General features: G+C 35.0%; 1 protein-coding gene across 4 annotated transcripts in view; it reads left to right on the top strand.

Annotated features, from left to right (window-relative positions):
• LOC129725249 (putative uncharacterized protein DDB_G0277255) overlaps positions 1–23,762 on the top strand; it is a 331,367-nt gene that overhangs the window by 12,254 nt on the left and 295,351 nt on the right. For all 4 annotated transcript variants that reach the window (XM_055680838.1, XM_055680837.1, XM_055680839.1 and 1 more), the window contains exon 2: positions 22,179–22,796. In XM_055680838.1, the coding sequence (XP_055536813.1) occupies positions 22,401–22,796 (396 nt within the window). In that variant the 5' untranslated portion in view covers positions 22,179–22,400. The remainder of the gene's footprint in view (positions 1–22,178; positions 22,797–23,762) is intronic.

The following is a 23,762-nucleotide window of genomic DNA, read 5'->3' as shown; positions in this document are numbered from 1 at the left end:
ACCGACGGAAAATAAGCGAGAATAAAAAAAAAAAAAAAAGCATTTTTGAGCTTGGCTTGGCTAAATTTTGATCATTCTTTATTTTGACCTTTTCTTACAATGCAACGTTTTAAGCCATCATTTCCATTGTTGGCTTTTTACTGCCTTCGTGGACGGTTTTCGATTATTTTGAGCTGAATTTGGAGTTGATTCTGTTTTGTTATTTCAAGCCTTTCAAAGTGTTTTCAGAGTCGTTTTCTAATCTCTAGGCATCATTTTGATTCCGGGAGTACCCATATTGGGTGGTATTCGGCCATCAATCTATATCTTCTATCTTCTATCTATATCTATAAATGCGAATGTCTGTCTGTCTGTTCCCTATAGACTCAAAGAGGGGGGGGAGGGGGTTAACTAACTATTTTTAACTCCTCAACACCTAACTTGATCACCTGCCAATTTCAATAGGTGGGTATGTTTTTGTAACATTTATTTTTATGTATCCCAGTAGCGTAGTAAGGGGGGGGGTGTACTATTTACATCTATATGAACCGATTGCCGTGAAAATTTGTACATAGGGGTTTTCGAGGACAGGGAGTAACACTTATATATTAGCTTTGCTCTATCTCATAAGTGTATGCAAGGAGGGGGGGTTGATTCGTACTCTATAAACTTGAAAACGTCTTCTACAATAACTGTTCAATTTGAAATGCAGAGTATTTTTTATGTTAGGCGTATTTTTGTAACATTAGTGTGTCATTTGAGACTATTCTACATCTCATTGACGTAGTAAGTATGGGGAGGAAGGGAGCCATGTCACTCTTTTACAACTTTAAAACCGTTGAACTGATCATCATCAAATTAGATATGTGAAAGCGGTAGTGGGTGATGTGTTTCAGCGACTTTTCATTTTATGTATTTCATTTGCGTCGCAAGGGGGGGGGGGGGGGGTAAATAGTTATTTGTAAATTCTTTAACACCAAGCTTTATTGGTTCTCAAGTATGTTTCCATAACATTAATATTTCTGTTTTTCAGTGGCGTAATCAAGGGGGTATCAAACTTAAACTTATTATTATATGTAAATTACCGACAAATACATCGTAAAATTTAAACACAGGCGTTTTACCTTTGTTATACTAAACAAAGGTTATAAAATCGGTCGAAAAATGCAAAATAGATCCAAGATCCGGAGGGCCGAATGGTATATACCATTCGACTCAGTTCGAAGAACTGAGCAATGTCTGTTCGTGTGTATGTGTGTGTGTATGTGTGTGTGTGTGTGTATGTATGTTGTCTGTATGTATGTGCCGCAAAAAACTAACGCACCTTTCTTACAGAACGCAATATCCGATTTTAATGATCTTATACGCAAACGAAAGCTGCTGTGCTCCCCCAGAATGCTACCGAGTGGATTTTTGATTAGTGGCTTAGATTTTAAAATATTGATCAAAGAGTATTTTTTATATGAGACATTTAGCTTTTAAGGTAAAATTAATGGCGCGGAGAGCCATGTGTTGTTTACCAATTTACTCAGATCGACGAATTGAACAATTGAACAATAAGATAAGATAAGAATTGAACAATTGAACAATAAGATCATCAAAATCGGATATTGCGTTCTGTAAGAAAGGTGCGTTAGAATTTTGCGGCATATACATACAGACAACATACATACACACACACATACACACGAACAGACATTGCTCAGTTCGTCGAGCTGAGTCGAATGGTATATACGATTCGGCCCTCCGGATCATGGATCTATTTTGCGTTTTTCGACCGATTTTATAACTTTTGTTTAGTATAACAAAGGAAATAGTACAACAAAGGTAATAGTATAACAAAGGTAAAAAAACACTCTTTTTACAGAATGCTCATTCAGATTTTGATGTTCGCATGCTCAAATGAAAGCCCCAGAGCTCTTTGAAAATCATACTGAGTGCGATCTTTTATTGGTTGCTTGAACTGTAGAGTTATGACCAAAGTATATTTTAGACATGGGATATTTCACTTTCTGGATAATTTTCTCTCTCACTGCTCTTTTTTCTTCTCTATCCCTCTTTTTTTCGTATTGTATTTATTTCTCAAAGGAAATCAACAAACATCGACAACTTCTCATAATCTTTACACTCTTCGTAGTGCGTTTTAACTTGTGTAAATACTTACTTAGCTCCTTTTCTCGCTTCCAAAGCTTCCGTCCTCACTTTTTATAAAATATATACTAAATTGTACGTTGAACCTAGATTTGCGAAGAGTAAGAAAAATTTTCAGCATTCGGGAGCCAAGCTTTGTTGTAAAATCTGATACCACAGTGTGCAAATGTAAAACAATCAACGATGCAGATATTTTGAAAAGCTTTACCAAAGATGTATAGACCTATTTACGTACGTATGTGTTAGTGCCACCCTTTGAGAAAAACACAAATAAATCGCTGTTTTGTTTGCAATGCTACGTTTTTAACAGCTGGAAATTTTTCAGTTGAACACTTATTTTATGTTTTAAATTTGTGACCCGGAATCTAAAGTAGCTGGTGAACGTAATTGGCAAAATGAGAAAAAAGTGTTGAAGCAACTCTACATGGCTGTACACGTTTACTAGTGTGCGCAGGTGAAAGGTCACTTATCTCTATGAATGATACAATATGCTCATGTAAGATATAAATATTGCTTTCTAATTAAAGACTAAGTGCAAACAGAGTATCCATGTTATTCCACTTCTCGTTATCGCAGCAAGATTTAGAAAGTCTTTATTTCGGATTTTTTCATACAGCCTAGGCCTTCGAAAAGAATAATGTTCTCGCCTACACTCTGAATCCAAAATTCTCAAAGATTGTGGAGAACTTTCATTTCCAGATAATGCATTTGAGATAGAAATAAATTGACAACTTTCATCAATAGCTAAATTTTTACCTGTATAATTCTGAACTATATTTCGAGAGCAGGTTTGTAGAAGTTTGCTTCAATTAATAAAAAAAACTTGATGCTGATTCATAAATCTAGGTCCTGCGATTTCTGAAAATAAAGCGAATAAGTATAGCCGCATTAAACTAACATACATATTTGCTGTTCTAGACTGTTTCTCCACGTTCGATTATTTCAAAAAAAAAAAAAAATTATTGCTTCTAGCCAGTGATCGAAAGTCTAGCCAGTGATCGAAAAAATAAGACTCATGTACTCCAGTTGTAACATTCATATTATTTGCGAAAACCGCGTCAAGCTTTAATTCAATGATCGTCTTTGGTCAACTCTCTGAAAACTTTTTTTTTAAATTTATTTCATTCATTATTAAAATTGGACTTACGTTGGTATACGATACGTAATTGACTGGCCTAATATGTATAAAGTAATAGTTAGTATAACAAAGGTTTCTGTACCACTAGGTGGATTGATTTAGGTTTTGAGTATGGTTCGAGCCTTTCACGACATTAAGAGAAAGAAAAGAGGGTGGATGAATGTCGTCAAACTATATCAATTTGAAACCACCTGACCGATTATCATATCATTTGGTATATGAAGGTCCTATAGCAACGTATTTGTTTCAATAACTTAATTTTATCTTCCTCATTAGCATTGTGAACACCAAAATCAAACACGATACTGTATTATTTTGTATGCGAGGTTCCTTAAATACGTGGTATATTCCTGTGATTGATTTTTCTGTGTCTCAGTGTTAACTTTGTGTTAACGTTCCTTAGTTTTCACAACAATCGATTGGAAAACTAGTGGCACGTCCATCAAAATGCCGTGAAATTATAATTTTATGAGGTAAACTATTGTACCAATGAAAAGTGTCGAGACATGTTTCAAACACAGATTTCAACCAATGAGGACTGGAAAAAAGGTCAAATACGATCCAACATTGGTATTTTTTCGAATCGGATTGATATGCCATTTTCGATTTCAAATGAATGATGCACAAAGTTCGGAAATCCACTTTACATTCCATTTTGAAATTCACATTGACGACATCCGCTTTTCACGAAACTGCCTAAAATGCTCAAATTCATTCTAAAACAAATATTTCCTTATTCTCAAAGATGCACATAGGCCAAAAAACGACCCCTGACGCCATTTTTTATTCCGGAGTGGAAACTTCGGGTTGTGGTAAAAATTCCGAAAATATTTATTTCAGAATCGAGTTCATGTCCGGAGACCAGAGAACAAATTCAGACGCCATTTTGAAATTCAAGGTTGGGACTTTCGGTTTTCGTAAAACAGCCTTAATGGCCGAATACCATCAAATATGGGTATTTCTGGAGCCAAAATTGTGTCCATAGACCGAAAATCAATTACAGACGTCATTTTGAAATCTAATATGGCGACTTCCGGTTTCTGGAAATGACTAAATACCACCCAATATGGTCATTTCTGTAATCGAGATGATGCACACAGGCAAAAAATTGTTCTCAGACGTCATTTTGAAATTTGAACTTGCAAATTCCGGTTGCTGGAAAACAGCCAAAAATAGTCATTCCAGAACCGAGATGTTGCCAAGAGACCAGAGATCAAATCCAGACGCTATTTAAAAATACAAGATAGCGACTTCGGGTTAACAAAAAATTACCAAATACAAAGTATGGTTATTTTTGAATCAAAATGTTAGCTAACGGTCGAATATCGAAATAATTTTGAAATCCAATATGACCACTTCCGGTTCGGAAAATCTATACTGAGCGTCTTAGCAGAGTGATTTAAGAAATTAAAAGAAATAATTATCGGTTTCCGCTAGACTCTACTAGAATTTCTAGTAGAGTCTAACGGAAACCGATAATTATTTCTTTTCACTTCCGATTTTCGGAAACAACCAAGGATGGCCAAACACCACCCAATATCAGTGTGCCGACGTTTCAAAATCCAAAATGGTGACTTCTGGTTTCCATTTATCACCAAATACCACCCAGAATAAATATTTCGTCATCGATACGATGCACATAGGCCAAAAATCGACCTCTGACGCCTTTTTTTAATCCGAAGTAACAACTTGCGGTTGCGGAAAAATACCAAAAATATTCATTTCAGGATTGAGATGATGTCCGCAAACCGGAGAACAAATTCAGACGCCTACCGGAAACTACCAAAAAATTGACTACATACGCCATCTGAAATTGCAACGTCAGGCTGCTGGAAAAAAGCCTAATATGATCATTCTGGTATTGATTCCCAGAGATCGGAAATCAAATCCATGATGGCGATATCTGGCATCCGGTAAATAACCGAATACCACCCAATATGGTTGTTGTTAGAACCAAAATAATACCCAGAGGGCCTGGAGAACTTCAGGAGCCAAATCCAAGATAGAGATTTCCGGTTTCTGGAAAACAGCAAAAAAATGATTAGTAAAAGTTATTGATTTAAACATACTGATGCAAGATTGCCCATCGTAATCTGATTGATCATTCACAGCATTATTGCAATAATGCAAGCAATGCAACAAATAGCAATATGTAGCACTACGTCAACCTTGCGGTCGTGGTTTTGCAATCCAATCTTCTAATTTTACCCTACCAGATAAATACTTGATTAGAGTAATTTGGACTTATACTGATTCTATTGATTTTACTAATTCTAATACAACATTTTTAATACTGGACTTTTTAAAGTTGATTATTTGTTCAAAATACAGAGTCAATTGTTTTTTACTCAACAATAGCAGGCCGTGAGTACTGGTAGTCATCAAAATTGATGGATACTTTTTTCAATCATAAAACAAATACACTTCTTATTTTGAATCATTTTGAATCAAAATAACCGATTTCAATTTGTTTACGTTTGGTACCTGAATCTTTTTGCATGTGTTGCTTGATTGAAGATTAGGACAACGCTATACCTAGCTATTATAATAACCTTAATACCAGAACATTCGTCAAGTTTCTAACAATTTTACGTACTGCTATTTTTGCCGAATGTATTTGTTAAAGTTTTGATAGAAATTGGAACATTGTAGAAACAGGATTCAGGAAAACAGATTTTTGGGCATAATACATAAGGCGGTTTCCGTTTCCGTACATATATCATGGTGATATTAATATTTGTTTTAAATAAATTACATTTGATAGGTATACCGTTGTCGTCTAAAACTTATTAGTGCAGCAACGCGGGCCGGGTATCAGCTAGTTTATTATAAAGTATGAGGAAAACTTGAAAATAAATTTGTATAGCAGCGCTATGATTTCCGGAATTACTTCTCAAACTCAAGCTTTGCCAAAATCAATCGATCGCAAGAAGAACCCTGACCTATCCCTACTTATCTACGGTTTCGTTCACAGCTAAGAATCGACGGAGGGGAGTGGAAAACCAACCAGGCAGCTGATGATAAATAAAATGATGGTTCCGTAAAAAGCGACGGACGGTAAGCCAGCAGGAGTTTCATTAACTCGCTTGCTTCCACTGCCAGCATTGTATATAATTCCAAGATTTGGATAACCTTGTGACCGCTTTGTCTACCGTAACATGAAATTGAAATTAATGCTGATGCATTTTATAATTTTGATACATATAAATGTAAAAGGCTCGGTTGTACGGGCGATTAGATAGAGATTGGCAAAGCCCGTGAGGCACAATGCAAGCTACCATTCTCTCTCTCTCTTGCTTTGCCATATATACATATACACACACTTTTGCTCATTCAGCACTCGAGGCATGTAACGTTAGTAGCTCTATCGAAGCATGCTTTGGTTTGGGGGTCAACTCGAACCGATTCTGCCTGCTTTGCTGCCGGCCGGCGTTCGACCGTTCGTCCGTCGATTGGCTTCCTCAGCAGCAGCATCTCCAGTGTTGCGCGTTTCCAAATGGCTACCGAGCGACGGACGGCTAGCAGGCTGAACGGAGTGGGTGTGAAATGTGTGTATTGGATATCGCATTTTCGACACGATACCATTCTGTTGCCGCTGCTGCTCCCGATTGTGATGCTGCTGTGTGGTAGGTGATCTGTGTTCCCTTTTTAGAGGAATTTTGCGATTTCGCACACCTCACTTACTGTCTGCCAACCCCTCCACTGGAGGGGTAGGGGAGCGAGATACGACACTTCGGTTCCTGGCTGTCTGTTGACGGCGGCATCCGAGTGCGGCCATCAAACGTTTGCGGGCGGAACCACATCCAGTGCTGTAGGTATAAGGTTTTGGTCGGACTCATCGGTGAGTCGGGTGGCCTCGAAAGGTTCCCGGGAGATGCCAACGAGAGAAAGAGAAACCGTGTACATGTTTTACAGAGTGATAAGATTTGGCGTTTTTTTTGTGCTCTGAGATTATTGGCTGAACCTTATATGGTATCTTGGGCTAAGTGAAGAGACCGTTGCGCCTGGGAATGTATAATTGGCTCCTGGAAACAACGGATTGCTAGGTTAATGATTCAGTTTCAGCACGAGTTAATAACCGGTTGATAAATTGTTCTAGACATTCGATACACGCAATATATTCGATTGAAGAGCTAAAGGCTAACCGATCCTTTAACTTTTAGTATAAATTTATACAAAATATAGCAAGTCTGTATACATTTTTGGTTTAGGTTTAAAATTATGAATGTTGTCCCAAACAGTTTACGAAAGAAAACGAATTGAAATCGTTCCAGTCATAGAACTCCACTGAGGTACGCGGTCCTCACGGCCACTGCCTTGAAGAATGTTATGGCAAATGATTTCACTAGCAACTTAGTCGAACATATATGTCCATAGTTATATAAAAAAAGTCCACTTGAATCATAATTTTGAATAACTTTTTTTCCGAAGATTTTTGGATATTTCATATCTAGTACAAAGCTTTTGGACATACAAAAATACATCTTTTACTGAACATTTTAATTCGCTAGAGTTCAAAATAAAAAAAGTTATTTAACCATTATCGGTTTTCGAGGATTTACTGAGCAGTACATTATTCACTAGTTTGCTGAAAATTGCAAAGAAATAATTGATATTTCTAACGCATATTTTTTTTACTTCCAACGGAACACAGAATCACTTGTTTATTAGAGTTTTTGATAAAGAAAATTCTTTTGCATGAAAATCCATACTTTTCTCAATAACTTTTTTATTTCTGTAGGTAGCGTTTCATAATTTTTAGCAAAAATATGGGCCCATAAAAATTTTACCATTTTATAGAAGGATATGAAATGAAAAAAAATATGTGAACAAATTAAAATGAAAAATGTGAATTTTTGGTCAAAGTTCAACATCTAAAGTGAATTAATAATCAGTTTTTAAGTTAATTGTTCATTGTTTAGTTCAAATTCGGTAATTGAAATTTGAAGCATTGAAGAAGACTTAAAGACGTAGTCGATGCAGTTCAAGTAAAATTGGTAAAAGTTTACTTCTGCATAATGATTGTGGGAACAGAAGCTAACTGAATTTTTCTCTTCTTAATAATTTAAAGTGATTCTAAGACGCTCGGAAATGATTTATAAAATTTATTGGAGTTATTTCAGCCCTATTTGTCTTATTTTTCCTGCGGTTTAAATGAAACCTGTGTTGTTTTGATCAATTGTTATGTGGATTTATATTTAATTACAACAGCTGCACATAGAAATTTTGAAAAAATCATAAAATAAATTTAAAACAAACAATGCAGAAGACAACGAAGGGTAAAATTAATAATGTATATCTCTTAAGGTATAAGAAATATTAATCCGATATTTTCTACAAAGTTGCTATTAAAACTTTTCGCTACAAGTTTCTCGAAAACACTGAGGGTCTGTCACACTGTCCTTAGAAAATAACTTCTACATATCACTTCTGGATAGAATAATCACTGAATCGTCCATTTTAAAAGAAGTACAATAAAGTACAGAGAAATTTTTCCAGATGAAGTACATATTTGATGAATTCCAATTCGAGGTCGCTATTATTTAATTGAAGGTGTAGTTTAGGCATAGAAATAGTTGAAAAGGTTTATTAACTGATTGGTTACCTTGAAGAGAAGTGTTGATTTGAAATTGCCATTTATCAATCACACGGGATGATTCTAATTGGTTTGTCATTCACTGCAAGCAAACAAACACACAATACCGGCACATTCACAGTTATCAGTTATCATGGCTGGAAGCAAACGTGACGCAACATCTCTGGACAAAATTTTCAAAATGTCCGGACATGTTTAGCAATACTGTGCAGTGCTGCTGTCTGCTAGTTGTTCCATCCCCTATGGAAACCTGCGAACGAATGAGCCCCTCTTCAGCCATGCTGCGCTGAAATCACCTATTGCTCTGCCGGCAGCGGTTCGAGCCAGTTTCCAGTAAGTTAACAATGAAAACAAAATTTCTGCATGCTACCTTTAATACGTGACTACTGAGAGTTGAACTTTCGGTAGGTGTGTCTTTCAGCAGCAACGGATCGGTAATAAAGTCAAATTATTTGATAATTATTATACTTTAGCTCTGTTAGGGAAGTAGTAAGAATTAAAGAAATCCGTTGAAAACTGACTGAGTTTCACGCATTTGGACTTAAGACGTAATTCTACGTCTACGTCACAAATTATCAACATCCAAGCGGGACTCGAACTCGCAAGCTTCGATATCTCTGGCATGGCGTTTTATCCAACTAAGTTACATAAAGTTTTTATGCAGGGGATACGTACCTCGTAAAAAAAGGGAGGCGGTATCCAAGACACGACCGCATGACGTTGGACTATGGTATTTTCATATTTCATCAAAACAAATAATAGACGGAATTGTCGAGTATTTTCTGCAATTTTATCTAACAGTGCATTTCTAAAAAAGTTGTAAATAATAATATATACTAAAAGAATAGATCCTCTATATAAGCGTTGTCACTTCAGAAAAACCTTAGCTCCAGCCCAGCATATAACTTTATGTATTTCGAGAAATTACGTTTATTTCAATAACTTAATAAAGCAAGAACTTAATCACACGCTTTTTGCGTAGACAACAAACAAACGAGTGACAGAAAAATATATAACTTCTTCAATTATGATTCAGAGCATTTCTAAATGTTTTGTTATTTCTCACGATAGAGACAAGTTTGTTTTTTTCTTTGTGTGCGTGAAACAAAACCAGAACCGCGCACCGAGAAACAAAAACAAACATTAAATGTATGCTCATTGACAAAACTTTACCGATAATTTATAGTACTCCATTTACCGATAATTTATGGTATGTACCTTAACGAACCTGTTTTGATCTAAATGGAATTTTTAGCAAATAAGTGTTGATCATTCATCGGCAGTAATTTTTCTTCGATGAATGAAGACTTGCTGAAGAAGTTTAAATCGCTGCTGTAAAGTCGAATTTACAACCTTGTTCGTTTAGGCATTTTGATATGTTTGCTGAATGTTGATGAATAAACGAAAAACACACACGTGCTATAGCAATCCATACATACGAACGAATGAGAAATTTATTTCGATGGCAAGCACTTTTTAAGCAATGAATATTTGCCACTACCCGCTTTCTGCTGCACCAGAGAGAACCGTCCGCTTTGCCGGTCAACGCACGGAATGAGAAATTCAATTCGATGGCATGCGCTTTTATGAGCGACCAATATTTCCCAGTCCGCACAAATGCAATGCTGGTGATTTTAAAGAGAAAATTCATATTCTTACGTATTTTCTGTAAATGGTCAGGAATGCTGAAAAAGCGTCGGAAAGGCGGGGTTTAGAGCCTTATCTCCCAGCTGTTCTCGAGGTACGATGCTGGCCTAACAAGCCAGTCGTCGTATGTTCTAGTCCCGGCTCGGGAGAGACTGTTAGTGTCAGTAGGATCGTAGCGCTAGCTTCGCAATTGTCCTGTACACTGAACAGTCGGCTGCGAAGTCTGTGTATAGTAAAACAGAAGGTCGAATTCCGATACGGAATGTAGCACCAAGGCTTTGCTTTTCAGAGCCTTATACAAACTATTGGTAATTGTCACAAAGTGGTTTGTAAGAAATATTCTGATTTTTCGTATAACCAACCTGTTGATATTTATGGGAGAAACTAAAAACGTTTCTTATTTTCCAAATTGTCACCGCGAGTCGTATAAATAAAGTTCCAGAATAAAATATTCCATACGTGACAAATTCCTGAACATTACATTTTTAGTTTTTAACTCGCTGAAGGAAATTAGAAAAGACTGAATGTATATCTACACAGTAATAGCATACAAGTTGAAATTGTAATAAATGCCAAAGATTTTTTCAAACACAATCCTATTTTCATGGTGAAAGTTAATTGACTACCCTTTAAAATTTCCACGCGCCTTCAGAAAAATTAGATTTCGAATAATATTCGGAAATTTTTGAATATTTCAGGAACACAAAAAATTTAATTCATTCCTCTTTTTAATTCACACAAGTTTTTCTATAAAAAGTTACAGTTACTGGATTACAAAAACAATTTCCACGTTTTTTTTTAAAACGTTCGGGGGACAGTATTGGAACAAAAACCTTATTTCATTTGTTACTCTTGTGCGGATTGGGTTGCCACCACCCGCTTTCTGCTGCTCCAGAAAGAACTGTCCGCTTTGCCAGTCAATAAACAAATGAGAAATTCAATTCGATGACATGCGCTTTTATAAGCGACCAATATTTGCCACCACCCGCTTTCTGCTGCCCCAGAAAGAACCGTCCGCTTTGCCGGTCAACGTACGAATGAGAAATTCAATTGGGGTAATCGCTCCATTATTCATCTTAACAGCTTGGTGCACCTATATTCATCTTATTTCTCTCATTTGTCCAATTTACCGGCAAATTTCTACAAATTTTTGAACGAAGATCTATTTGCTTCTCGATTTCCTCAAGTGGCTGAAAGTTTTACGTTAAAAATATGGTAAAATTTTGACGATAAATAGATCAAAAAGGCGTGATGAGATGAATATAGGTACTGAGATGAATATAGGAGCGGTTACCCTAGATGGCGTGCGTATGATACCGGTACATTATATATCAAGGTTTCGTCAGTTATTCGGAAAGAGGGAGTAGTATAGTAGAATAGGGAATGGCAAGGAAAATAGAAAAGCATCAAGTACAGAAAGTGATCTCGAGTAAAACAACAACAACAACAACAACAATTCGTTTACAAAGTTAGATTTCCCTGGTTGAATTACTAGATTTCTAAATTCAGGTGCCTACTTCGGTTCTAGTTTAGCGTGGAGAATGGGGTTGAAAAGATAATTTCTAAGACCATTTTTGAAAATTGTCCTCTTTAACGGTTATTCCGGATCTTCCGGAGGGCCACACAGTAGCCATCTGGGTTCGAGCACTGGTTAGTAGATCATTTCAAATCTAGTTAACCGTTCTGAAATAATTTTGAAATAAACAAATATTGAAACACACGATGACACTTAACTTAATTAGTATATTCATCCCACATAGTTTCAGGAGGAACTGTAGTTCTTCCACCTTTTATTAACTAAGTCAAATAAAGAAGATGTGTGAGAGATGAGTGCCGCGTTATTTTTCAATTTAGCAAAAAGATTAACGTGTCGAACTTTAGACGGAAAATCTGACTTTTTTTTAATGAATCTGACATTGATTACGTGCAATAGAAAGGATTTCTTTTGCGATTCTTAACAATGGTTGAGGCTATTCGAGGCACCCAAAAACCCAACAATCAGCTGGTAAAGCGATTGTCTGTACTTTCGTGATTAAAACAATATTATTGTACATCGATTGAAATCAAGACGAAATTGCTGCATATGATAAAGAAAAAAGTGCTTTTTCACTAAGACAACACTCTCGCTCATTCTGCTTGCGATAGTACTCATAAATTGAACACATTGCGCACTCCGTTTTCGCCGGATTCAGTTCTCTCTGAGCGGTTATTTCCTGTTTCACCGGTTGATAATGTGGCTCGTTGGCAAACGGTTCTGCTCAAATAATAGGGGTAGAACTTGGCTATTTTGAAGTTGTGTTTTAGATAGACATATAAAAATCTATCAACAAAATTTTCAAATTTGCTTAGCAGGTAAGGTTTTCAACTTATTTTTCATGTAAAGAAAAACTGTTTTATCACCAACTGTACCATTCCAACACCGGTAGGCAGTGTCTGCCGATAGTAAGTGGCAAGTTGAGACATTTAAATGCCGTTTGATCGGTTTGTCTCTTGCAGCCTCTAGAGCCCCTTATCCACCCAGGGAGGAAAGGTAGGCAATATTAATGCACCACCGATATAGGTTACTGGTGGGTCCAAATCGGTCGTGATCACTGCCGGGATCGAGCCGGGTTATTCCGCGCGCATACCAAACAACTGCACGGTTCGCAGTGGTATTCACTACAGTAGTCACTACCATACACATCTCAAGAGCCGTACGGCTATTTGTGGAACCGGTTTAATTAAGCTTCCTCTGCGACCGCACACACCTTGTCGCAACATTGTCGCCACATTTTTTCCTGAGTGAGTGAGTAAGTGATATTAAGTGCGTGTTTTATGTGACAACCGGTACATACTAAGCGGGGTTTGGTTCGGATCCCACACTCACTCAAGTTAGGCCCCGTTTCGGAACCCGCTCAAGCTCACACTTGCTAGTGTACCACAAATCCCGCTTCTCACCTTCCCGCCCCACTCCTCCTTCATCGTTTATTATTAATAACCAACGGGCGTGATCATGTGATCAGATCGATCGCACTCAAATGTGGGCACAGCGCCGAAACGTAACGCAACAGTAGTGAGTTTGATACTCGATATAACATTAATATATGATAAGTGCTCGACAACTCAATCCTGGTAAGTGGCACTATTTTGGGACTTAACGACGGACAGTAGCGCTACGAGGTAATCGCTCATCCACGAATGGTACCGTGAACCCTACCGTGCACCACCATTACTATTATCGGAATAAAAATTCATCTGCTTAATCGAAACTGGTTCTCCGTCAACCGAGCGTCTAATTGTGCGCGATCGTGACAACAGTGCTGCGGTCGATGCCGCCTTCTTCACCGTCAACCCATCCGCAGCCACCGTTCAGGCCGGGAGCGTTCGGAGCATTAGCGACAGTAAAACGTAATTAGCTGAATTACCCTACCCATATTAGTTGAATTCATTAACCGTCTGTCGGTCGGGCGGGTGGCTAATTATCCACCGCAGAGAGCGTAAGAGCAAGAGTGGCAAGGAGGAGAGGAGCGGTGCGGGTGACAATAAGTCTCATTTTCATATCGCTATATAGTAGTAACTCGGTTTATTTACCGCACCTCAGCGCGAGATACCCGCAGCACTCCTCTCTCCTCACTCCTCCACCCACACTACCTTGGGGCGGAATGGCGAATGAAGCCAACCCAAGCTACGGTCAAACAATGTTTCCAAGCTGGAACGCAATACCGACCGAAACCAATTTAACCAACCCGGAGTGATTTATTAATCAACGCCGGCTAATGGTTTATAAATAATTTTATAATAAAATTTCCGCACTCTCTTAGACTTAGAAATGTCGCATCGGTATTATAAGTAGGTTGGATTTGTTAGGTATGAGTGTTTTTTTTCTTCTTTTCATTCTGTACTACCACTAGGGAAGCGAAATTCTCCAAAACCCCCGCAAAAATGTTTACCACACAACTAATGTTTACAAGCCTGGCTAACTGAAGTTTCTATAAATGTCTGTAGGTAGGAGAAACAGTTCGATTTACATAAATGTGTTCCATGGTGGGTAAACTTTTTGGAAACAATGGTTCCCTTAAGTTGACAGAAACCATACCCAGAAATCAGTAATCTGAAAGCGGAACTCAGAAACCGGACATTGAGAAATAAAACTGAAACCGAAACATCAGAAACAAAACAAAAACACTCTATAAATGGAGGAATTTTTAAAAATATGTTATATTTTGAATTTGGGTAAATTGAATTTAAAAACAAGACAAAAATTTCAATAATTTCATTCATTTTGCATATAAAAGCACCCAGATTTAAATTCTGGTATTTTTTCTCATAACTAGAAGTAATTACCTTCAATTTGATCCGAAAAATCGAAAATCGATCAACTGGTTCAAAAGTTATGAGTTTTTTGAAATAAAATACATCGAATATAGCCGTTTTTTATGGTCACCCTATTTCGAAGTCGTTCACGCAAAGTGCTTCAACTGTGCTCAAAATCGCAGGGACAAGAAACTTTACAGAAGACATCATGTTCCTATCTCTTACATATTGCAAGCAACATGAAGTTTTCTATGAAAATGCATTCAAAGTCGTAATTTACATTTCAAGATTCTCCGGTTGTAATATGTGAGAAATAGCAGCGTGCTTGTGAAATCATCTAATATTTTGCTGATGGTACTGCGCTCCAAAAAAAAATTTTTTAAAAAAACAGTGATGACCGATTTTTTATAATCACTTTTTGTTTTTGAAATACTTTTTTTTCTGTACAGGATCTCAAATTGAATTTTTTCAATATTTTTTTTATAAAAGCTCAGACAGTTTTCTCGAATTTATCCCTTGTCAACTTTTCTCTATGTTTTGTCATTATTTAGATATATCGATTTATAAAAAACAGCTGCAGCTTTTTTCATATGTTTGTACAGATAAATTTTCCCAAAAAAAATAAAATCACTGATTTTACGTTATTGATTTAACATTTTCAATAAAAAAAATAAAATTTTAAAAATTTCCCGATTTTATCACTTTCCCTATTTTATCACCTTAAAAATCATCAGGGTGTGATATAATCGGGTGATCACTGTATTTGCTAACATCAATCTCACCACCCTCTCTGCACCATTTACTCTAGTCACCAGGTTGAAAGTTCGAATTGTTAGTTTTCCTATGTAACAAAACAGGTTTAATCAAAGTTTTATAGTGCTGTTTTGGCTGTATTAAGCGCTATAAAACTTTGATAAAACCAATATTGTTACTAGGGTTGGTAAATATAACTGAAGTTACAGTTTTGTAACTAATCTGAACAAATGGAGAACGGATTTGCTCCGATTTCTTTAATTTTCTGCCGAGAACGTTCGTGGTTGTGAAAACGTGTGGATGATCTGTTTGGGTGACGTTATGCGGTGAATAGTTGCAGAAAGGAGCGACACGTTTGTGACGACGTTTGTGCAAGCGCCGCAATATTGTTGTCATAACTTATTCTAATTTATGCTTTCAGCCGCAGAAAGGAGCACAACGACGAGTTTTGATATGTCATTAACTAATCTCATGAAACTTTTTTTTTGGAATCACAATATAACGGACACTTTCCATGTGTTTTTCGAATCTATTTTTATTATTTAACATTTCTTCAGGTTTCATGCGGCATTGGCATACTTCGAAATTCATAGTTCCAAGAAGAACAGGATTAAAAATAATTATTTTTAATAGCGTACACGTTAAAATATAGCGTAGAGCAAGTTAAAATCTCTTTTTTCAGCATCTTTGGAGCATGTTTTCGTTTTGAATTCCAAAGACACATTACCCTATAACTTAGTTTTTTTGTGAATTTTAAAACAAGTATTTGTGAAATTAAACTTTACCGTATTTGACATCGTTTGACATCAAAACTTTAAAATGGAAAAAAATTTGAGTTGGCCTGTTTTGCACTAAACCGACGATATCCCCACCTCACTGTTAGGACATGACCGGCGTCGTTATTGGTCTATACACAATAAGGTCATTGGATGCACAGAGAAGAAGGAATTATCACTCCCAGTCGTTCTTTCAGTTGATTCACTGTGCATCTAGAGCGGCTTGGACCCATCACGGAGTAGCAACTATTGATATGTACAGTCAGAACTAAGCTAAGCTAAGCTAGATTTTAGACTTTAGACTTTTGATTTTTGACTTCTAACCTTTAACTTTAAACTTAGGACTTCACACTTTATAATCTAAAGTTTGAGTTCTAAAACCTAAAGTCTAAATTCTAAGGTCTAAAGTTTAGAGTCATAAGTCTCAAGTCTCAAAATTAACGTTTCAAGTCTTAAGTATTAAGTTTTAAGTTCTAAGGTCCAAAGTTCGAGTTAAAAAATCAAAATTCGAAAGTCGAAAGTCTTAAGTTTAAAGTCTAAAGTCTGAAGTCCATGTTCTTAAGTCTACAGTCGGTATTCGAAAGTCAAATACCAAACTAAAAATCGCAAATTAAATGTTTAAACTTAAAAACTGAAAGTTAAAAGTTAAAAGTTAGAAGTTAAAAGTTAAAAGTTAAAAGTTAAAAGTTAAAAGTTAAAAGTTAAAAGTTAAAAGTTAAAAGTTAAAAGTTAAAAGTTAAAAGTTAAAAGTTAAAAGTTAAAAGTTAAAAGTTAAAAGTTAAAAGTTAAAAGTTAAAAGTTAAAAGTTAAAAGTTAAAAGTTAAAAGTTAAAAGTTAAAAGTTAAAAGTTAAAAGTTAAAAGTTAAAAGTTAAAAGTTAAAAGTTAAAAGTTAAAAGTTAAAAGTTAAAAGTTAAAAGTTAAAAGTTGAAAGTTAAAAGTTAAAAGTTAAAAGTTAGAAGTTAAAAGTTAAAAGTTAAAAGTTAAAAGTTAAAAGTTAAAAGTTAAAAGTTAAAAGTTAAAAGTTAAAAGTTAAAAGTTAAAAGTTTAAAGTTAAAAGTTAAAAGTTAAAAGTCAAAAGTTAAAAGTTAAAAGTTAAAAGTTAAAAGTTAAAAGTTAAAAGTTAAAAGTTAAAAGTTAAAAGTTAAAAGTTAAAAGTTAAAAGTTAAAAGTTAAAAGTTAAAAGTTAAAAGTTGAAAGTTAAAAGTTAAAAGTTAAAAGTTAAAAGTTAAAAGTTAAAAGTTAAAAGTTAAAAGTTAAAAGTTAAAAGTTAAAAGTTAAAAGTTAAAAGTTAAAAGTTAAAAGTTAAAAGTTAAAAGTTAAAAGTTAAAAGTTGAAAGTTAAAAGTTAAAAGTTAAAAGTTAGAAGTTAAAAGTTAAAAGTTAAAAGTTAAAAGTTAAAAGTTAAAAGTTAAAAGTTAAAAGTTAAAAGTTAAAAGTTAAAAGTTAAAAGTTAAAAGTTAAAAGTTAAAAGTTTAAAGTTAAAAGTTAAAAGTCAAAAGTTAAAAGTTAAAAGTTAAAAGTTAAAAGTTAAAAGTTAAAAGTTAAAAGTTAAAAGTTAAAAGTTAAAAGTTAAAAGTTAAAAGTTAAAAGTTAAAAGTTAAAAGTTAAAAGTTAAAAGTTAAAAGTTAAAAGTTAAAAGTTAAAAGTTAAAAGTTAAAAGTTAAAAGTTAAAAGTTAAAAGTTAAAAGTTAAAAGTTAAAAGTTAAAAGTTAAAAGTTTAAAGTTTAAAGTTTAAAGTTTAAAGTTTAAAGTTTAAAGTTTAAAGTTTAAAGTTTAAAGTTTAAAGTTTAAAGTTTAAAGTTTAAAGTTTAAAGTTTAAAGTTTAAAGTTTAGAGTTTAAAGTTTAAAGTTTAAAGTTTAAAGTTTAAAGTTTAAAGTTTAAAGTTTAAAGTTTAAAGTTTAAAGTTTAAAGTTTAAAGTTTAAAGTTTAAAGTTTAAAGTTTCAAGTTTCAAGTTTAAAGTTTAAAGTTTAAAGTTTAAAGTTTAAAGTTTAAAGTTTAAAGTTTAAAGTTTAAAGTTTAAAGTTTAAAGTTTAAAGTTTAAAGTTTAAAGTTTAAAGTTTAAAGTTTAAAGTTAAAAGTTAAAAGTTAAAAGTAAAAAGTAAAAAGTAAAAAGTAAAAAGTAAAAAGTAAAAAGTAAAAAGTTAAAAGTTAAAAGTTAAAAGTTAAAAGTTAAAAGTTAAAAGTTAAAAGTTAAAAGTTTAAAGTTAAAAGTTAGAAGTTAAAAGTTAAAAGTTAAAAGTTAAAAGTTAAAAGTTAAAAGTTAAAAGTTAAAAGTTAAAAGTTAAAAGTTAAAAGTTAAAAGTTAAAAGTTAAAAGTTAAAAGTTAAAAGTTAAAAGTTAAAAGTTAAAAGTTAAAAGTTAAAAGTTAAAAGTTAAAAGTTAAAAGTTAAAAGTTAAAAGTTAAAAGTTTAAAGTTAAAAGTTAAAAGTTAAAAGTTAAAAGTTAAAAGTTAAAAGTTAAAAGTTAAAAGTTAAAAGTTAAAAGTTAAAAGTTAAAAGTTAAAAGTTAAAAGTTAAAAGTTAAAAGTTAAAAGTAAAAAGTTAAAAGTTAAAAGTTAAAAGTTAAAAGTTAAAAGTTTAAAGTTTAAAGTTAAAAGTTAAAAGTTAAAAGTTAAAAGTTAAAAGTTAAAAGTTAAAAGTTTAAAGTTTAAAGTTTAAAGTTTAAAGTTTAAAGTTTAAAGTTTAAAGTTTAAAGTTTAAAGTTTAAAGTTTAAAGTTTAAAGTTTAAAGTTTAAAGTTTAAAGTTTAAAGTTTAAAGTTTAAAGTTTAAAGTTTAAAGTTTAAAGTTTAAAGTTTAAAGTTTAAAGTTCAAAGTTCAAAGTTTAAAGTTTAAAGTTCAAAGTTAAAAGTTTAAAGTTTAAAGTTAAAAGTTAAAAGTTAAAAGTAAAAAGTCAAAAGTCAAAAGTAAAAAGTAAAAAGTTAAAAGTTAAAAGTTAAAAGTTGAAAGTTAAAAGTTAAAAGTTAAAAGTTAAAAGTTAAAAGTTAAAAGTTAAAAGTTAAAAGTTGAAAGTTAAAAGTTAAAAGTTAAAAGTTAAAAGTTAAAAGTTAAAAGTTAAAAGTTAAAAGTTGAAAGTTAAAAGTTAAAACGTAAAAGTTAAAAGTTAAAACGTAAAAGTTGAAAGTTGAAAGTTGAAAGTTGAAAGTTGAAAGTGAAAAGTGAAAAGTTAAAAGTTAAAAGTTAAAAGTTAAAAGTTGAAAGTTGAAAGTTAAAAGTTAAAAGTTAAAAGTTAAAAGTTTAAAGTTAAAAGTTAAAAGTTAAAAGTTAAAAGTTAAAAGTTGAAAGTTGAAAGTTAAAAGTTAAAAGTTAAAAGTTAAAAGTTAAAAGTTAAAAGTTAAAAGTTAAAAGTTAAAAGTTAAAAGTTAAAAGTTAAAAGTTAAAAGTTAAAAGTTAAAAGTTAAAAGTTAAAAGTTAAAAGTTAAAAGTTAAAAGTTAAAAGTTAAAAGTTAAAAGTTAAAAGTTAAAAGTTAAAAGTTAAAAGTTAAAAGTTAAAAGTTAAAAGTTAAAAGTTAAAAGTTAAAAGTTAAAAGTTAAAGGTTAAAAGTTGAAAGTTGAAAGTTGAAAGTTGAAAGTTAAAAGTTGAAAGTTAAAAGTTAAAAATTGAGAGTAATATGTAATCATAAATCCCAGGACAACGTCCGATTGCCAAAGTCAAAATCAAGACATTAAAATTGGAACACAGATCTCCCTGTTGAGAGAGTTACGATTTACGAAAGCACTTTAAGAGGCTCTAACGTTTTTCTTATATTAAAGCTCTCTTCAGGTCAGATTCACAACACATTTCGGGACAATCGTTAGCAATTACACAGATCTGACTTGCAAGCGCCTTCCCCCAGAGTCAGCCTTCCTGTTTGTAATTGAAAATTTTACATTCAATAGAAGAAAATTTATTATTTATCCTCAACATATCGTCCAGCGAAATTCCCCGAATGCTTCAAAGGTACTCCCTGTAGAATTGGGTTCTCTTTTCCCATTCTGTGCGGGTTCACAGCCTGCCGTGGCTACTTCACACTTAGCGGCGGCGGTGGTGGCGCTGTCGGCAGCCCAGCAATTCGCGTGCAATTGCAACCACAACAACAACGGAAAGTTTTGTGCGCGCGAACGCCAACACCGTGCCAAGGTTTAAAAATAAACAAATTTAGCGTAACCCTTCCTCACCACCACCGCGAAACGGAAACGCCACTGAGAAGGGTGCTGGCAAATTGTACGCACCGCAAGGCAACCTCTCGCTGACGTCGTCGGCGTCGTCGTCGCCGCCATCCCGCACAATGCTATATTATCACCAATAAATCTCCGGTTTTGTGTGCGACCGGCGGCGCTTGCTTCGATTCACTGCGGCAGTATAAAGCCTTCGCATGCAGCCAACCGAAGTCGCTCCGAGTGACGGTGGATAAATAACGTACGTTAAATATGTGCATTCCTGTCGGGGTGTCGCCGCGTTGCTTCCACGGGTGAACTACACTGTTTAAGGAACGCCGCTGTGGTTGTGCGCATTCCAAAAGGATATAAAACCTGCGGACAAGGCGGTAAGCAGGGCTAAACAGGGCTCATTATACATCAGTCTTATTGTTACCCTTTGCTGGTATTATTGAACAATATCGGTGGAATTATGATATTCGGTAAACAATGCTGTCGGGGTGGTTGTGATTGTGAATGGGTTGCACTCTGCGTTGAATGTTGTCCGTTGAACAGAAGGTAATGGTTTGGTTTTCAGGGTTTTCTATGGGAAAATAATTGTGTAAATAAGTTTCAAAGTTCTGGCTAACCTTATGCGTTCTAAGTTGTTCCCATTAATGAAAAAAATAGTTCCTAATACGTATTAGAATTTGTGGTAGCTCTGACATCTTTAGATAAACTGTATTCTCAAAAGAAGTTCGTTGTTGAAATATAAACATGTTAAACAATTTTTGCGATACTCGACATGGTAACCATTTGAATAGCGAGACTAAAAACCCATTTCTACTAACAACATTCTAATCTATAAAAGGTCATCATTGACCCACTAAACGGCCGCTGCCGTTGTTCACTGTCCCTGTCATTGTCCAGTTTCATTCCAAGGCCTACCGCGACCAAGGGTCATTCCACATGACCATCCCCGGTCGCCGTAGCAACCAGAACGATCAAAAATTTGTCCCACTTATTAACACTCGGTCATTCGCTCACTCGCCTGCCTGTCACGGAGCATCCTTCGCGCCTCGGCTGCATTAAAATCTCTTAATTATTTCCATTGTGGAAGAATTTACTTCTTCTTAGTTCAATTTATACCGCTAGCCTGCCTCATTCCCTGTCATCAAATAGCAAATACAATCTACTGCTACCACACGCACGATCTTCCGCCTTTCATGAACCCCCTCCCCATTGTATCAAGCGGGACCATGAATGGTTTCGCCGATCGTAGCAACCGAACCGGGCGAAAAATGCTCAATGCACTGCCCACGCAGTTTCCTCCCGGCCGACGGTGGATGATGGCAATGCCACGCTCGGTGTTATAAAGTGGTTTAATTTTAAAAACACTGGAGTTATATTTCACCTCATGTTTCGCCTGCTTTGCTCATGCAATAATAGTAGAGCGCGCGCAGTGTTTTGGTTGATCCAGTTGTTGTTTTGCTCGAGTAACTTTTCTGACGCTCTGACACTTTCTCTGCATACCTTTTGGATGAACTGACGAGGGGTCGTTAGAATTTTAAGTTGTGCTCCATGAATTATATCTTTTATTAAATTGACGACCCCTCGGTCGCGTGGAATTTTTGATATAAAATGCCGTTCTAATTAGATTGTTTTTATTTGCACCAAACGTGTCGCACGTACGTAACAACGTTAATTTATCTTCTCATTTTCGCCGCCAGGTCAAAGCCGCCCAAGTTGACAGCGACACCCACCCGGGGCAGCAGCGAGCGATAGACAGATCAAGCGAACCTCGGAGATCCCCGAAGAAAGTCGTCTACGAAAGAGACCAAAGCGAAAACATTCCAAAACACAAACGCACCATGTCTGGTTGCAGTTGTTTTGGTTCGGGTTGTTGTAATCGCCGTTGTTGTTGTTGTTGAGTGTCCGGAGTCCGGCGGAATATGGCGGAAGGGACTCTGCCGTCTCCATCTCCATCGTCACCTTCAGCAGCATCTTCAGCAACAGGGCCGTCTTCGGCAGCAGCAGCCGCGGCAGCAGCAGCAGCAGCCGCAACAGCAGCACTGCTAGACACACTTTTACTAGAGAACAATAACAGTGGTGGTGGCAGCAGCAGCATAGCCATCAATAACAATAGTAAGTTGTGTGGAATGCTTGGGATCAGCATGCCCTGTGAGGTGGCAGGTCATGATTTTAGCAGTGCCACCAACAGCAGCACCAGTAACGTCCGTAAAGAACTCGAATACGCCCACTCGATTGCATCGCACTATTCGGCCGCAGGACTGGCAGTGGAGAAGGGAGATCTGAGGGAACATCGAGCAACAAGCTACAAGATTGAGGTGAGTTTATTTTCTATAATTGATTAGCAATTGTTATCGTCGCCGCTAAGGTGTGTGGCCTAGGTTGGCAAACAACAAAATAACAAAAACTCTATCAATGTTTTGGATTTAAAAAAAATATACCTCATCTAGAATTAAAACTCGCATTTTCATGTCTCCGGCATGGTGTTCGACGCAATTAATTATTCTTAATTATTCACTTTGAAATTCGTGTAGGATAGATTCCCTGTAAATGTATTTGAACCGAGTGTCAGTTCCATGCATAGAGTCTATAGACTTATGTCCGATCCGACAGGCAAGCTCCAGAATAAACACCGATCCAAGGTAATGCTATCGAGTTCCAGAATGGTGAAACCATGATGAAAATCATAGACAAAAAAAACATTCTACGCATTATTCTAGATAGTTCTCTATCAAAAATAGATTATTTTGTTATTGATTTACAGGTTTTGATGAAAGTGTCTCGAAATTTCACAAAGGGCGGTAGGGTTTGTCAGCTTTAGTTTTCCCAGAAAAAAAAATCTACAAAATTACCTCAAGTACTCTGAACTAGCTTCAAAAAGGTAGTGATTCCCAATTTTTTTATAATTGAAAATAAATGACAGAAATTTTTTTAGTATTTATTTGAAAGTAGGTCTGTAGGTTTGGACATGAGAAGAAAAATTTTCTATGAAAAAAGTGCCCTATGACCAATCTCACATTTCACTTTTATACTCACTTTACTTTTTGAGACTTGTTCCTGATTCCATCGTGTAATGAGATTGACAGTGAAGAGAAAACGTGAATAGGACAAGTGGAATGAGTTTCGCAGCATAAAAACTTCTAAGTCTCAGATTAACAATTTATTCCGAGATAACACCAGATCTCGACATTTTATTCCTAAGACATTTGGAATCAAAAAAAAAAAAATAAAAATAAAACAAATTTTGATATCGTCAATTGCCTGTGCCTTTCGTCATCAAGAGC

Source organism: Wyeomyia smithii, chromosome 2, assembly GCF_029784165.1.
Source record: "Wyeomyia smithii strain HCP4-BCI-WySm-NY-G18 chromosome 2, ASM2978416v1, whole genome shotgun sequence".
Classification (NCBI taxonomy): Eukaryota; Metazoa; Arthropoda; class Insecta; order Diptera; family Culicidae; genus Wyeomyia; species Wyeomyia smithii.
Note: the sequence above shows the minus strand (reverse complement) of the source record. Positions and strands in the feature narration are given on the sequence as shown.